The following is a 17,590-nucleotide window of genomic DNA, read 5'->3' as shown; positions in this document are numbered from 1 at the left end:
TCTTCTTCAATCATTTGATTTAGGGGTGTCTTCAGCCACCCTGCAGCACACATTTCAAGACCTTCTGATTACTTTCCCTGCTGCACAAATGTGGCGCATAATTATTCACATTTTGTCATCACTCCAGCACAAACCAACGTTTAGCAAGTTCAAAGCTTCCTTTTGATAAGTCACAATAAATATGCTCCTCTGCTGGCCTTCCACACTGCCTAGAAGGGTCCCACTTTACTCTCAGCACTCACGTTTCCTTAGGGTCTTTTGTCAGAGTTAGAATCCACTAAAAACAACAACATTTCAGGAAGCTTCTCTGTTCAACAGGTCTGAGCAAGGCTGATAATCATCTAATGCCCGATTCACCCCTTGTATGTTCCAACATACGTGTGCACGCGTGTGCACACACACAGATACACACCTTCGTATATAAGGAATGATTGTGAAATGGTTGACAACAGAGTTGAAAGCTACTTATGACGGTCCTAAAACAAAAACTCTTTCTTCCAGGGCCGTTGTTCAAGAGAGAACTGCAAGTATCTTCACCCTCCAACACATCTAAAAACTCAACTCGAAATTAACGGGAGGAACAATTTGATCCAGCAAAAAACTGCAGCAGCAATGCTTGCCCAGCAGATGCAATTTATGTTTCCAGGAACCCCACTTCATCCAGTGGTGAGTACACTGCATCTCATGATGGGCTTGATGATTAAAGTGTTGGTACAGGCAAGGCCATGTTGACCTAAAATGGTGTCCCCCTACTTTGTCTCTTTGGCTACCATTAAAGCAAATAGCTTTGACGCTAACTAGATGCTGAAAATAGGCGTTTTTAGATTATTTAAATGGAAAAACGCATGTAGAAACCGTAGGCAAAGACAATTTCTAAACAATATCTGGGAAATCTGTGTCACTCCAACTCTTTCTCACCAGTAACCTCCATATTTGAACCATCTTAGAAGGGCAATGGTTCTACGTTCTCATTTAGAGTATGAATTGATTATCTATGCAAAGAAGAGATTCTGATGCCTAAAACATTATTAGCAATGCAACAGATAGATTATTTAGTTCAATGGTATCATTTTAAGGAAGGGGAAAATGAAACCACAGACGTTAATGGATTTACCCAATGTCCTGCAGCTAATCAGTTGTGGAGCTGAGCCTGGACCTCAGACATCTTGACCAGGGCGCTTTCTGCAGTCTGCTCCCCCTGGAGCCTGGCAGAGGCCTGAAGGAGGGCTGCCTAAGCCACCCACGCCTCCCGTCTCAGAGGCCTGCAAAGGGTGCAGGAGCTGAGGCAAGGCCCGCAGGATTAAACGCCCAGGGAATTCAGTCTACAAATACGTACTGTGTCATATTTTCTCCCTGATTTCACAGTGTTTGAAAGTACTTCCTTAAAGGTCTGGAAATTGCTCTAGGAATGAGGCCCTGAGGGAAAGGAGTGCATTTTTTGGCTTTAGTGAATTTCGTTTACACTTGTAAATTTTTTGTCAAAAACAAGCTAATTTTTTAAAAAACAAAGCCAGTGAAGTGAGTGAAATTTGCTCTTTTTTAAAAAAAGGTGCATACACAAGAGATGATTGTTTAAAAATCAGTCCTTATTGTATGAAAATTCTATGTTATTGAAAGCTGCTAAATGAAAAGGGATAGATACCAGGGAGTTACATTTTCTTGTTGTGCGTCCATGAGATGAGATGGGGAAGGTGGGGTTGGTCCAGGAAGAGGAGAGAATCTGCGCAGATTTTTGGCAATTCTGCTTGTCTCCAGGTTTCTGCCCAAGAATAGTGGCACAAAGTAGCCAGGAACCAGCTCTGCCCAGAGTAAAAATAAAAAAGTGCAGGTGCAGGGAACTCCAAGATAAATCAGCTACAGTCTCGTGGGTGTAGACAGACTCAAGGAAAAGGCAACGTAAGATTCAGGCCCAGGGAATCATGATTTTGGATGAGGCAGGAAAGGCTGCTTGGAGGAAGTCCCAAATAAGTACATCCTAAAGGATGAGTAGGAGTTATCCTAGATGTAAGGACAACACAGGTAGAGTGCTGAACACATTTAACACCAAATACAGGCATTTAAGTGGATCTACTTAAAACCATTCACATGTATAATTTATGGTTCTCTTTATCGATATACACATATAAATTATTTTATTACATTACCTAAATGCTAAAATAATTTAATTATACATATTAAATGACGTCTATGGGAATAAATTTAGAACCACCTAGGTCAACATAGCAACAGTGTATTACATCGTTTTAATCATTCACTTCTTATTTACTTAGAATTTGTAAGGATTGACCCTGGTACCCAATAATGGCAATGTTAATAAGAAAATTCCATTCCTGTTATAAACTATTAGTTGAATTTTCTTTGAAAGTTATGTTTATGTATTGTCTCATATATTAATTAAAGACAATAATCACGATTACTCTGTGAAGAAGGGATATTACATTTAAGTATTTTAGTAGAGGTTTTTAAATCTCAAGAAAAATTAGAACAAAAAATATAATAAACTTAAAAATCATTAACTCTACAAACAAATAACTTCAGAGTCTCAGGAATGAATTAGTGACCTAATACAAGGTAGTAGGCCAAATAATGGCCCTCAAAGGTACCTGGAAATGTAAAGGTCACCTTACAAGGAAATAGGGTCTTTGCAGATGTGATTAAGCTAGGCATCTTGAGATGGGGAAATTCTCCTGGAATAAATGCAATCACAAGCATCCTTATAAGAGAGTCAGAGGGAGAGTTGACACACATACAGAAGAGGAGAAAGGCAATGTGCCCGTAGAGGCAGAGACTGGAGTGATGTGGCCACTAACCAAGGGATGCCAGCAGCCACCAGAAAATGGAAGAGACAAAGAATGGATTCATCCCTAGAGCTTCCAGACGGAGTATGATCTTGACTTTGGCCCAATGAAACTGATTTCAGACTTTCGGCCTCCAGAACTATGAAAGAATAAATGCATGTTGTTTAAGCCACCAGCTTTGTGGGAATTTGTTAAACCAGCCACGGGAAACTAATACATGCAGAAATTGCTTAAGACAAAGAAATTGATAAACATAAAGTAGCCAGCACCCCTCCATTTTTCGGTTTCCTTCTTAGGTAAACTTCTGTAAAGAGCTATGCGTATTTTTTCCACTCCCTTTGTCTCCCATCTCCCCTGAACCCATCCACTGAAATCGCTCACCAGTGACCTCCATGTTGCTAAACCAATGGGCACTTCTGCTTTTCTTGTATTCTTTCGACCTCTTAGTAACATGCAATCAATCTCTCCTTTGCGGAGCACTCCTCGCTCTCTGATCGCTCTTTCCTCCTCTGTCTCCACTGCCCATTCTTTTCCTCTATTATATGTTGAGGCTGCTATACATGGATGTTCCCAGTGCTGGACCCCTCTCTCATGTACCCTCTCCTTCATGGTCTCATCCATTTCCATGGCTCTGAATCATCTACAGGCTGAGAACTCCCAAATGCACGTTCCCAGTCCAAACCTCTCCTCTGAGTCCCAGGTTCAGGTATCCAGCTTCTTACTGGACTCACCTTCAAATTTCTCACAGGAACTTGACATGTTCAAGACCCATTGTTTTATTCTACTACACTTCCATCTCAGTATGTGCAACCAGCAGTTTCAAACCAAAACCAAGCAGATTCTCTCACATCCAGTTCATCAGCAAATCCTGTCATATGTGCCTTGAAGCCCATCTACTTCTTCTCCCAGCACCCTCGTCTGAGCCGCCATCAAGTATTTCAAAATACTTTATAAGCTGTTCCCTCCTAATCTCTCAAGTTCCACTCTTGCTTTATTCCAATGTATCTTGCACACAGCAACTGGAGGACTCTTTTAAACACATAAAGGCATCATATAAAGGCCTTGTAAAGGCCTTTCTTACAACCCTTCAATGCTTTCCCATTTCACTGGAGACAAAGCCTAAACATGTAACCTTGACTTTATCTATAGTGTCATCTGTGATCAGGTCCCTTCCCAGCTCACCAACTCATTCTGGGCCACTCTTCCTTTATCCACTGAGACCAAACCAAACTTTCAGTTCTGTGAACACACAGAGCTCTTGTTTGCCTCAAGGCCTTTGCTTTTGCTGGAAGTTTCCCACTACTCTTCACGTTTTAACTTCATCTTATTCATAAGGACTCCAACTCTATCCCCTGCGACCCACCACCAATCTCTGTCATTACCAGTGAGGCCTCCTCATTTCTGCTTATCCATAAAAATGAATTGTCATTTTATTTCTTTGTTCTTCCCCATTAGGGCTTAAGTTCAATAAATGTAGACACAGTGTTCTGGCACCATGTCTGTACCACCAATGAATATTTATTGAATGAATGAAAATGCAAACTATTCTTTCCTCTTCTGTCTCAAATTCATTACATTTGAAAAGTCTCATTCACCTTATTCCCCCTAGCAGTTTTTCTTTCTCCAATTCCTAACAGAGTGTAACAGCAATTCTTCCTTCCCTTCCCTTCCCTACCCAGCACACTGCCCCCAACCCCTCACCTCCCACACAACCTTCCCACGTACACTCAAGATAAAGCAGCAGGTGGGTAGCCTTTAGTAGGACAGGGATTCAAGAGCCTATGCAATCCAGTCCTTGGGGGCAAGGTCTAGTGTTGAGTATTCTGTGCTCCAGAGATGCTTCTGGGAGTAAAGGGAGAAGGCTTAAGAGATGCCATGTTTTAGGCCTTTCAGTTTGAGTGCCAAATACCTACTGTTTGAAGTCAGAGCTTTCTAAATGTATGAGCTCTCACGCTCTTGTTTTAAAAAGTCAATTGAGTACGTTTTAGAGCCATAAAATACCTCAGGCCACTTAGTCATTCCTCCCCAGCCCTGATCCTTCCTCGCCACTACAAAATATCAAAGAGCATGTGTGCACATGTGAGTGTGGGATCTTTGAACCCAGACCTACTGCTGTAAGGTACGGAGAAGGAAGAGTGGAGAGTGAGAAACACAGGCACGTGGGGTGAAGTCCAGAGCGAAGATGACAAGACCGGCATCTCGGACACGATTTTCTTCCAGAAGACTCTCTGCAGCTCTTGTCCTCTGGCCTCTCTCACTGCAGTTAGTGCTGAGAGATGAGGAGGACCAAATGGATCTCGTCTCAGACCACCTGGCAACAGCCCTCCTGCAGGAACCGCGGGGCCGGTTCTCCCAAGCCCTAGCTCGTGGCCTTCCAGCAGCAGAGTCACCTGGAGGTGCTGCCCTTCTCTTGGCTACCAACTCAGACTCAAGTTCAGACATCAGCCTCAACGCCACCTGGAGACTTTAACTTGAATCCAGGGTCTGAGACCCACTTTTCCAGGCAGCTGTTCAGAGCAGCCCTAACCTCCTGCCTGCGGGAGGCCCTGGCTGACTGTGGGACACGGCTCCCCGCCAATGCTCACTCTGTACGCTTACGTCTGTAAGGGCAACTCGTGTTTTTGTTCCCTCTTCTGTTTTAAGAAATTACCAACGAAATCTAGTAAGTGCAGAGGAGTGAAAACAGTCCCAGGCTGGGAGCCAGGGGTCCTGGGTGCTTTGCCTTGACTCTCTGCCTCGGCAGCGCTGACCTTGGGCAATCCATGTAGTCTCTACTCTAAATTGCTTTCACCTGGAAGACTGTGCAGTTCTCGCTGCCACGCTTGCTTCTCGCGGGTATCGAGAAGATTAAAGAAGACACCGTGTGTGAGAATGCTTTGAAAACAGCCGAACCTTTCACAGATGTAAGGTATTACTGCCAATGATGATAATAATAATAATAATAATATAGTGCCCATCTCTGAAAATTACCATAACTGTATTTTTTTTTTTTACTATTCAACTTCAACAAAAAACACTCTAGATAAAAAAAAGGGAAAATATCTAATTGAATCTATCTTCATAAAGCCTATGAACTTTTAACTTTCACATGAAAGAAAATACAGACTTTCCCAACCTATATTTCAAAATAAGGTATTTGCTATCATTCAGTAAGATTTTATACCTCTATTATTATATTGCTATCCTGACTACATTCCTGTTATAGAATCAATGGACAATTTGGGGGAAAAAAACCTTTATTAATACTGATTTTTACACTACTAATGATAGCTGCTATTTCTTGCATTCCAACCGTGCGAAGTATTATAAGAGAGAACTAACACCTTGCTCAGCCCAAGTCTTTAAGCTAAGTAGCTTTACTTCCCTTCTGCAGATGAGAAAACTAAAGTTCAGAGAGGTTGATTTCCTGCCCAGGGTAAAGATTAATAACTGGCCGAGCTCAGAATTTTGAATTCCTGTCTCCCTTTGTCTAATATTTGTGTTTTTACTTTTAAATAATACTCTCTGTGACCTATATTACAGCTATCATCAATAAAACAAACTGCAACATTCATTTTCGACCATTAAATTAGATGAACAAGGAACAAAATTTGGCTAATGGCGAGAGATTTGTTGATATCCAAAAAGGTTTTGGGAAATGGGTTTTGAGGTTCTGACAGCCCATTGACAGTCAAGGTACAACCTGAATGTGTATCCCTACACTGACCCAGGCTTCAAATTATCTAAAAGGGAGGGAGGTTGGGAATTTGCTTCAACAGAAAGTCAAAAATGGAGATGTGGGGAGGGCTCTAGTTTCTAAATGTTTACTTCGATCATTAGTCTCTAGATTAAATTACACTACTAGTACTGGTTTTTCCTAATATTTATTTTCATTCCTCATCTATGACAGTTGTCCCCAAACTGGGCTGCACATCAGATCATGTAGTAAATTTTTTTTAATGCAAATCTCAAGGACCCTGCCCAGACATATTGAGTCAGAATTTGTGATATCTCTATTTATGAAATTCCCCTCAGGGATTTCTGATATAGCTAGTTCTTTGAATCACTGATCTGTTGTGATTTATGACCTTTCAGAATTGATTTTCTTAAATCCTAACATTATAGAGCCCTTATACCATTTAAATCACTTGGCTTCTTTTCAACGGTACTAAATTATAAAAGCTACAGTTACTGAAAACCACAGCGTTCTATAATTATGACTCAAATGGGTTGAAAATGGAAAACATTCATGTATAAAACTCTGTAGAAAGTCAAGGAAGAAAAAAAATCCTAACTGCCATCAATTTCCCATGTTAAGACCTCATGAAGCAACTTTCCCCCAAAGTGAATTTTATGTCAGAGCCATAAAGATCTAAGAGCCCCTCGTGAGAGTGCAGCAGCAGCCCTCTAAGACCATTAGAATCACCTCTTCCATCCCTCCCCCGACCAGTCACTTCAGTGAAGCCTTTCAGCCTCTCCAAGAACTCCCCGCACAAACTATTAACAATTCACTGCTTTCTAACATCATCGTTTGTAAAAGATATTTTTCCATTATTGCTGTCAACAAAAAACTTAATACACACAGATTATTATTTTTCCCATATGTTCAACAACTCAGAGCTATAAATAGACAACAAGAATGTTACCCACAATGTACAAATAGAGAAGTAGCATGACATGGCCAACCACATAGTTCAATATGAGAAAATTGCATTAACATGTGATTGCAAATACCTAAAATATCCTAAAAATAAATAGGGTAAAAGTCATCCAATAACTAAAAACAAACAAAACCAACAAAAACTATTCAGGTCCAATTCACTGCAAAGTTTATTCTAAGAAAAATCTTTAGCATCTTAAATTTTTAACATCAGCTCTTTGAAAGTGAAGCAAAAGTTTGTTGTTCTCTTAAATGTACATTTTTAACATTGGGTCTTTAAAAGTGAAGCCAAGTTTGTTGTTCTCTTAAATGTGCATTATTTCCTTTCTGAAAGGCATATTTTCAGGTGAAGCTTTTGAAAACAATCATCCCGTCAACCCTCTAATATATTTCTTCTCATCCCTGGACAAAGAGTATAGTGATAGAGAAGTTTAGTAAGGAACTCTATGCCTTCATCACTGCTGCGTTGATTTTGTGACCTGGGAAACCAAAGCAACTTTTAATGGCCAATGGAAAAGTTCAAGCCCTTCCGTCCCACCTTTCAGGAAAGGAAGATTGGATCTAGACATAGCTGAGCTAGAGCAAGAAACAGCAGGTCTAGATGAAAGCTGCCTATGAATTTTGGGGTTATATATGCTAGTGATAGAATATGGAAACATACTGGTAAATCTTAGCAAAATAAAATACCAAATAATCCCCACTTTTTGAGAGTGTATAAACTTGGTCAGTCTGAAAATCAGTCTATAGTCAAGGGTTTTTCTTTCTTCCTCTCCCTTCGAGAGACACGTAGGAGAAATCAAAGATTATGAGTCAGCATTCCCTAACTTTGACTGCCTTCTTGTTGTAACAGTCAACAGTTTGGAATGATGAGCAATTAGAGTGAAGTTATTCTTTTCTTTTCTTGAGAACACTTTCACGGGAATAAAAGTTTAACCTGGTCCCTGTGGTTAGGTTTCTATGATGTTCTCCCGTGTGTTCGTACGGTTTGGGGAAGAGAGGATCTGTATGGACTTCATTTTTATTAAGCAAAAAACAGAGAAGCTTAATGAATTTTCACAGTTCAGCATTGACCTATGCAACTAACACAAAGAGTCTTGTATGCAATGAATGAATTTTGTTCAAATGACACTTGCTGGTGATTTTGAAAAGTTTTCTTCTAAAGGAATCTTTGTCTTGTGTTATCTTCCTTTAACAGCCCACTTTTCCTGTAGGTCCCGCAATAGGGACAAATACGGCGATTAGCTTTGCTCCTTACTTAGCGCCGGTAACCCCTGGAGTTGGCTTAGTCCCAACGGAAATTCTACCCACCACACCTGTTATTGTTCCCGGAAGTCCACCTGTCACCGTCCCGGGCTCAACTGCAACTCAGAAACTTCTCAGGACTGACAAACTGGAGGTACTTCAATTATATTTGTGGTTTGAGATGCATCTGTGGTAGAACCGTGCCTCTATGTAAGTGAATGCTTGTAAGATATTAACGCAGTCTTGCAAAACAGCCATGCGCGCACATTCACCTAAAAGCCATGCATTCATAATTCTATTGTTTGAATTTAAGGTCGAGTAGAAAGGAAATTAGTCTGTGGGAAAAGAATAAGTTTAATACAAACAAAAATCTGTTGTGTGGAATGTGTGTTCAGGGCCAAAATATGTAACAACCAATGGAACATTGAATCAATCACTATGCAGGCCACGAAGATGGCTCCCAAGGGCTCCAGCTGCGCCAGGCATGAACCTTTGCTGGATCCTGGAAAGATCTGGTAACGGGCAGGTTAGGAGGCCAGCAGCCAGGACAAGGGGGACAGTCAGGGACACGGGTGGGAAGACGTAGCACTATGACTACTGACCAAGTGGTATGATCATATTTCAGTATTTGAAGAACTAGTACGGCTGCTCTAGCGTGTTCCAGGATATCAGCCCCAGTTACGTAGAGGTAAACAGGGGGAACTGGAGCCTGGGAAAATCTAATTATTGATTTGAGATATTTTCTTTAACTTAAATTCAAGTGATCTACAAATTCAAGAAAACACAGACCTAGAGAACAAACTTGTGGTTACCAGGGGGGGAAGGGTGGGGGGGAAGGGATAGTTAGGGAGTTTGGGATTGACAGGTACGCACTGCTATATTTAAAATGGATAACCAACAAGGACCTACTGTATAGCACAGGGAACTCTGCTCAATATTATATAACAACCTAAATGGGGAAAGAATTTGAAAAAGAATAGATACATGTATATGTATAACTGAATCACTTTGCTGTACACCTGAAACTATCACAACATTGTTAATCAACTATACTCCAATATAAAATAAAAAGTTTAAAAATTCATATATTTATAAAACATAATTCTTAAGTCATGAGTCAAACCAACTCAGCTGTACTTTACTAGGTAAAATTTCTCTTTAATCAGTTAGGGCATTCATCCATTTATCTTAACTACTGTATCCTATGACATTTAATAGAGCATTGTATATGGGTGTGTAAAGGGTCTGATAAATTTTTCAAAGAGTTCCTTTAATTCAACCACCAGTTAGTTGTTAGGTGATATATATGTATGGTTAGAATGTACACTGTGCTTTATCTTGGATCATCTGAGAATGTTCTTTCAATGTGCATCTGTTTAAATATTTACCCAATAAATATTGAAAATGATAAAATGTTGCCTAATATCAGCTTCCATCTGGAGTATATAGATCCCCAAATGAAAAGACAATAAACTCCCATCGCTACTGTTTTGATCAAGACTAACCCTGTGAATATTGAACAGACCTTTCATGGGACTGGAAAAGCGTTTGGGGCTCCACCTGGTGGACCCATGAAGGTTTCGTGTTCAGTACGTGACCGTGTGGTTTAGAAAACAAATTAAATCAGCTGAGTTGGGAACAAGTTGTCCTTCCCTACAGGATTGGTAGACAAAGACATATGTAAAACTGATTCACGAGGACTTTAGCAAAGCAGCTTGCAATTCATTTCAAACCAGGAATGAAGTCAGCTGCACACAGAGCCCCTTGGTAAATGCCTGATGGCTACTCTACACCCCAATGCAGTCTTAGCCTGGAGTCATTCCACTTACAGAGGAAGGCATACTCAGAATCTGTGGGAACAGTATAGTAATTTTTATTTTGTACATTTTATGAGCTAAAGATGGAATGTTGGATAATATCCAAAGTAGAAGGAAACAATTAATAATTTTGTGATTTATCTGTTTACCCTTTAAACTCGCTTGGTCACTGGTCAGTGAAACTGTATTTCCCAAGTACTTTTGACTCTCACAAGGCTTGAATGTCATGTCAGTGACCCTTCCTGTAATGTCACTAATGATAAAGATGTGAACCACCACTTGAGCACATCAACTTTGGATGTGGAGCCTGAGAAGAAAATAACTTACAATTTTACTAGTAATTCTTCCACGATAATGATATTTATAAATATAAGTATTATGTATATATGTTATTTGTGTTACTTGACGCTATCGGTATTTAGGGCAAGGTTAAGAATACTCTTTAAATTCCAAAGAAAATTTTCTTTAAACAGTAAACTCCTGATCCACGAGAATTCTCAGAGGATGGAGCATTGCAGTTACTTGAGATTTCAGGATAATTAAGGGTTAAGGAATAAAAAAAAGAAACAATACATCAACACTTCAAACTCTATCCTACTTCCCTCCTTTTACTTCTTTCCCTTTATCTCTTCCCATATTTCTCTCCGTTTTATTTTGTATTTTTACCTTCTTTCTGTGCTGTCAGAAATAATAATATTGTGACTTAAATGAAAGTTTTGGTGTCTTAGATATCGTAGTTCTTCTAATTTATGAGTATAAGCATACGTTATCTTTGAGGAGCAGGAGAGACCTATGGGAAAACGGGAGTACTCACATTCACTCCAGCCCCAGTTCCCATCCTCAGAGAGGAGAAACAAGTTTGTCACGTCGCCTTATTCTTTTAGCAGTTGTGCAGCAATGACCTTGTGGCTTGATCTTTGATGAAATAATCCCTCCATGTAAAAAACCTGTAAAGTCCCAGAGTTGTCATGGTAGAAGAAGATGTGGCTATATATAGACGTCCAAATTTTATATACGTGTGTATATATATATATATATATATATATATATATATATATATATATATATATATATATATATACACACACACATATATATAAACTCTCCAAATTACTATATATATATATATAATAAACTATTCTTTCTTTCCTTTCTTCCTTCCTTCCCTCCCTCCCTCCTTTCCTTCTCTAAATAAATAAATAAATCCCAAGAACAATGGGGGCCTTGTTGATTTAACTGCAGATTTTGACTTTCTTAATATAGATTCTTACCCCAGAAAAGAGGGCGAAGTAAAACTCAAATTATTTTGCCCGGGATTCCAGTTACTTGAGTCCTGGATAATGGAATGTTTATTGTAAATGGCACAAAAGCCACCATTAAAAGAAAGGAAAGGCATTTATTCCTTTTCTTTTCTTTTTTTTTACATCGTGGCTGCGCTCGCAGAGGTAGTTCCCGGCGGCCCTGGGGCCTCCTTCTGCATCGTGTGCTCTTCTCCCCGTGTCCTAGGTCTGCAGGGAGTTCCAGCGAGGAAACTGTGCCCGGGGAGAGACTGACTGCCGCTTTGCACACCCCGCCGACAGCACCATGATCGACACAAACGACAACACCGTAACCGTTTGTATGGATTACATAAAGGGGCGTTGCATGAGGGAGAAATGCAAATATTTTCACCCTCCTGCACACTTGCAGGCCAAAATCAAAGCTGCGCAGCACCAAGCCAACCAGGCCGCGGTGGCCGCCCAGGCAGCCGCGGCCGCGGCCACAGTCATGGTAAGTGGGGCGCGCGCGCCGCGCACCTTCCCCGGCCCGCGAGCCCGGAGCCGCGCCTTCCGCGCGGGGACGCGCACGCTCCCCAGTCCGCTGGGAGCGGGGACGGCTGCTGTTCCCGCTGCTCCGCTGCCTACGTCCTGTCTCGGTTGCCCCCGTTTTGTTTTGTTTTGTTCTGTTCTGTCCCTCCCTCCTTCCCTTCTGCAGCACAATAAGTAAATCCCTCAGGCGGGCGCAGGGAACGCGGGGCGGGTGCGAGCGCCCCTCCCCACGCCCAGCTCTGCTCGGAGACCTGACACGGGCGGGACCGGCCCGGGCTCCTCGCAGAGCGGGAAGGACCAGGGAGGCGGTCCAGAGCCAGAGAGAGAGAGAGACAGAGACAGACAGAGAGAGAGGGAAACAGGGCGGGAGGCCTGCGGCGGCGGCTGCGCATCACCCGCAGCGCTCCCGAGAGAGCAGCCCGGGGGCAGGAGCCCGCGGCCGGCGGCCCCCGCTGCCCGGCTCTTCCCTACCCCCATCTTTTGTCCCTCTTCTGTCACTTGTCACAAAGGCCATGCTGCAAACGCTCTCTCCCTAAATGAAATTTTAGGCAGAACATCAAGTCATGAAACAGCTGAAAATGGAGCTGTAGGGCTGGTGCTTGGAAAAAAAAGAAAGGCCTGGAACCCAGCCTCAGGTCCCTGAGTCGCTGTCCTGGCTCAGGCCCCACCCCAGACGCTGGGGCTCTGAATTCGAATTCTAAAATATCCCCAGGTGTTTTGTATACACAGTAACATTTGAGAAGCCCCTACCTAGAACACTTAAATTTAGCTGTATTCTGGGATTACCTGAGGGATCTTGAAAGGTTCTAACATCAGTCCCTTCCCCCAAGTTCCTTATTTAATTAGTTTGGATGTGGCCTGGGCAGGGGCTTTCTTTCTTTATTCTTTCTTTCTTTCTTTATTTAGAAGCTCCCAGTTGATCCCAGTGTGCAGCAAAGTTTGAGAACCACCGCACTGGCCTGTAGAATTAATTTGTTTTCATGTGAGATCTCTGGCTTGACATAAGTCTATTTTAATATATGATAGGCACTGGGCGTCCATTCATTCAAAACATATTATATAATGAGACCTGCCGTGCATCAGGCACTTGCTGGCTGGAAAAAATAAATCAGGCAGCTTTCCTTGCCCTCGGGGAGCTTGGAGTTTAGTGATGGCGATGATGCTCCTCCATGACACAATGGAAATGCATAATGGGGTCCGGGGTGGAGGGGGCGCAGGAAAGACTCAGTGGCCAGTCATCCCTTGCGGAAGACAGATATGGCTTCAGGGATGAAAGGTATAGTTTAAAACACGTTGTTCTAACTAGCGACCGCCACTCCATACACTGATGCCTGATCAGGATGCAAGGGTAGCTGTTATACAGCAAGTTCATATTACTCAACATTCTTTCCACAAATTTTTGTTTTTAGAGAATGATTCATTTTATTTTATTTTTTTAGAGAATGATTCGTTTTATTTTTTATTTTATTTTATTTTTGGCCACACCACGCAGCTTGCAGGACCTTAGTTGCCTGACCAGGGATTGAACCTGGGCCCTCGGCATGAAAGCACGTTGTCCCAAACACCGGACCGCCAGGGAATTCCCTCCACACATGTTTATAAGGCCTGGCCCGGTGATAAGCAACAGGGATGCAGAGAGGACGGCACAGAGCCTGCCCTTACGTCATCACCGCTTAGTGTGGCCTGTGTGCTTATTCCGACCTTTCCAATCTCAGCTTATTTCCAAGTATCTTGAGCACTGAGTCCTTCATCTCTCTCACTGTTTCTTCTCACAGTCCTCGTCCTTTTAGTGTTTTTTCATCACTGGACATAACAGTGATTTCTCTGTGTGTGAGTTTCTATATGTGTGGGAATGTACGCATCCACATAAGAAAGTCAGGACAATATAGATGAATTCTCCCCTTTTTGTTCTCATAAAAGAGTGGTTTTCAAAACTGATTATAATTAGGAGCAGGGAGTGAGGGACCTGTAGGGGAGATGAGAATAAATTGGTCACTGAATGCTGATGAAAAAGGAATTCTTTTAAGAGAGCAAAGGAGGTCTTCTATACACTTCTGCAGTGTGGAATCCATCTTACCATCCACTTAGTGAAGATCTCATCCTACCGAGAAGTAAAATGTTTTTCATTGTAATCATTCTTTCAGGCCAGCCCAAATTTATTCTAACTGGTGTGTTGATCGTCGGGCACAAAGAACACGTTTTTACCTTAAGCGAATGTTATAAATCATAACTAGGTATCAAGGATACCCCCAAGGCTAATCAGAACTCTGGTTGCAAGAGACAAAAACTTTACTAGATCATTTAGTGCCCTCCAAGAGAGTAGAGGTAAAATAGGGCTCAGGGGTAGATGGATCCAGAAACTTGAAAACCAGTAGGTCTCTCTCTTTTCTTTTTTTCTGCTTCTCTTGGTATATCAGCTCCACTCTCTAAGATCAGCTTCTCCAGACAACACTGACCATGGGCTTTGGACACCTGTAGGGACACATTCTTACATCTCCTGACAAGAGACAAAAATAGTATCTTCGATACCATCTCTAATTAGGAAAAAAAAAAAAAATGAGCCACCAGGGTCATTTTGGTGGTTGTCCTGTGGTGAGAGTAATAGCATGCCATGATTGGCTCAGCCTGGATCACGATGGCCATCTCTGGCCACTGGGATATGAGATGAGGTTCTGGGACTATGAAAAACTTAGTCCCTATACCTCAAATACCTGTTAAATACAAAAAAACACTGGTGCTAATAGTGACCTTTACAGCTGAGCCCTGAATTTATCTGAGCCTTGATTTATCCAGCTGTTACCTAGAAGTACCAGTTCTAACATCTGCAGTCAATATGTTCTTCAATCACTGAAGGAACAATGCACCTAGAATATGTCAATGGTAGATGACCTGGGTTGATGGAGATAAGAGAAGAACTGGCCATTTACACAAACAGCCCGGTATCTTTAAATCAAGATTCAACTCCTCTATGTGCCTTTCTGTGCATTTTCACATCATCTTCATCAAGATGCACAGATGTTGTTGCAGTGGATGTCAGTGTATTTAGTTACCATAGTTTCCTAGATTGTTACCCTGTGCCCAGATTTGGAGTTCTGATACTTCAGGTGATCTTGCAGCACCGTCAAAGACAACCCAAAGGAATGTAGTTTCAGAACAAAAGCGTCAGCTTCTTTCTGACAATGACATGAAAATTACTGAATCTGTCATGTCTTTTTAATTGAAGTGAGAGGCTCATTTGAAACCAGTCTAGTTGCAGCTGGATAAAGTCAAAGTATTCTTATTCTCATAGCAAGATTACTCAGTACACTGAAGAAAAACTATTATTTCCTTATTTAAAAGAACAAATGGGAGTGATGATTGCAGTCAGAATATATTAGTATTCCATTCACCTGGGTTCCATATCTGAACACCAAGAATTTCTGTAGTGCGATTTTTATTACTGTCCGGGATTTCCCCTTCTTTGGATTAACTGGACCCTGAAAAGGAATTGAAAGCTTTGATTCCAGAAAAAGAGACATCTCTTTCCTTTAGAGCCTTAATCTTTTGCACTGCCTCTTAAAACATGAGCATCACCCTCGTCAGAATTTTTCAAATGTAAAAATAAGCCAGCCAGAGCTTCTCTTTGGTAATTTTAACACAGAGCGTATCTGATCTTCAAGTCAGCAGTCTTTCTTCACGCACACACCAAAATGGGGCTACACCAGGATATACTTATTTTGTAAAAGGAAACAGGACCAGCTGCCATCAGCTAGATAAGTGTCAGTTGTTCAAGAAAACACGTACAGGAACTTTGAATCGCATCCTACTCGTCCACATCCTTTTCTTCCACATTCGAGTGGCAGCTCTGATGACTGTCGTCAGCATTTCCTGACTCCTCAGGTTTGGTCTTTGCCTCTAATGCCGGGCCCTTAGTTGGCTTGCCTTGACTTGAAGTTGGCTTGCTCCTTGATCCAGAAAATGAAAAGCTTGGCTGTATGTATATAAGGATGGAGAAAGCCCAGAGGGGGCAAAGGATCAGAAATGTTGGTGAAGCCAGCAAGAATGGGTGCCCAGTGCCTGGCACACGGTAGGGGCTCAATTAAAGAGAACCTCGCTCTCTGCATAGGTGCCTAAGGAAGCTCCCAAGGTGCACCGGGCTTGGGGATCTCTCAGGCCTATTTTAAGCCTGAAGATCTTTCAATATAGGTAAACATATGCCTGCAGCCACATAATACCCTCTAAAACGGAACCTCTGTCTACTACAAAGCCACGTTAGAACATGATTATTCATCCATACAGTTTTTCAAAAACATTCTACACATGTGCCTCAAAGTGTGAGGTGTGCAAGATATTAATAAGTACACTCGACCCTCCAAGACCTTAGTGTTTCCTTGAAAAGACAAGATGTTTGCATTTAGTAAAGAAAACCCCAAATAAGGAGTGGCGGAAAGGGAAACGCTGTCACTGTCCAGCTCAGTTTAGGGCTCTCAACTTCTTTAAATTCCTAGTTTATTATAATTTCTGTCGAAATTGCATTTCATCAAACTAAGGTTGGGAAAAAAAGAGAACATTAACCTTTCAGGTGTCCATCCTAAGGAGAAATATTTAATATTTCTTTTTTCTACTTGGAGACTTCATTAAATGATACTCTGTTAAATCAAAATTTTGTTCATAAATACCAGCCTGTGGAGACATAATCACTCTTCTAGTTAGCATATCAGAAAAGATCAACCCAAGAGCAGATTTGTTCTATAACTCTCAAAGACTGGAAAAGTGAAGGGAAGAATTGAAACCAGAAAGTTGAGGCCAAAATGATTTTGAGTTTAACCATCCGGTTAACGTTGTTAGTGTACTCTGTGAGAACAGGCTATGCAGCTTTATGTAGTCAGTACAGACTAATATAAGCAAAAAAATTTTTTTTATTTTTAAAAATTGCATTATCTAGCAGTGTAAAACTATACAGGAATGAAAGATTTTAAACAAAACTGGTGTCATGAAAGTTACATCATGGCAAACTGACATTTGAGGAAAGAATATTCAAAGAAGCTTTCTCACTGTGAAGCTTGTTGGGTTTTGAAAATGTTCACAATTCTGCCTGAAGAACAATGATTGTATGTTATGTGATGGCCTCTATCCAGACTGCCTTCCAAAGCAGCTTCTCCACTGGCCATTCTAAGCCTCTCCTCTACCTGTAGTCCTTTACGCTGTATTGCTAGTCTCCACCCCCGCTCCACCCTTAGCTCTTTCCTTTACCTCCTATCACTTCCATACTTTTAATCCTGAGTCTTCAAATGATGATGAACAGCT

The 17,590-nt window shown here is 41.5% G+C and overlaps 1 protein-coding gene across 12 annotated transcripts in view; it reads left to right on the top strand.

Moving 5' to 3' along the window:
- The window catches only part of MBNL2 (muscleblind like splicing regulator 2), a 158,444-nt gene that overhangs the window by 104,276 nt on the left and 36,578 nt on the right, over nucleotides 1–17,590 (top strand). For all 12 annotated transcript variants that reach the window (XR_014255986.1, XM_082434674.1, XM_082434678.1 and 9 more), the window contains 3 exons: nucleotides 502–666; nucleotides 8,633–8,833; nucleotides 12,003–12,266. Coding sequence is in view for 11 of the 12 variants with exons in the window: in XM_082434674.1 (XP_082290800.1) it covers nucleotides 502–666; nucleotides 8,633–8,833; nucleotides 12,003–12,266 (630 nt within the window). In the remaining variant the exon portion in view is untranslated. The remainder of the gene's footprint in view (nucleotides 1–501; nucleotides 667–8,632; nucleotides 8,834–12,002; nucleotides 12,267–17,590) is intronic.

This window comes from Balaenoptera physalus (genome assembly GCF_965194825.1).
Source record: "Balaenoptera physalus genome assembly, chromosome: 18".
Lineage (NCBI taxonomy): Eukaryota > Metazoa > Chordata > Mammalia > Artiodactyla > Balaenopteridae > Balaenoptera > Balaenoptera physalus.
Note: the sequence above shows the minus strand (reverse complement) of the source record. Positions and strands in the feature narration are given on the sequence as shown.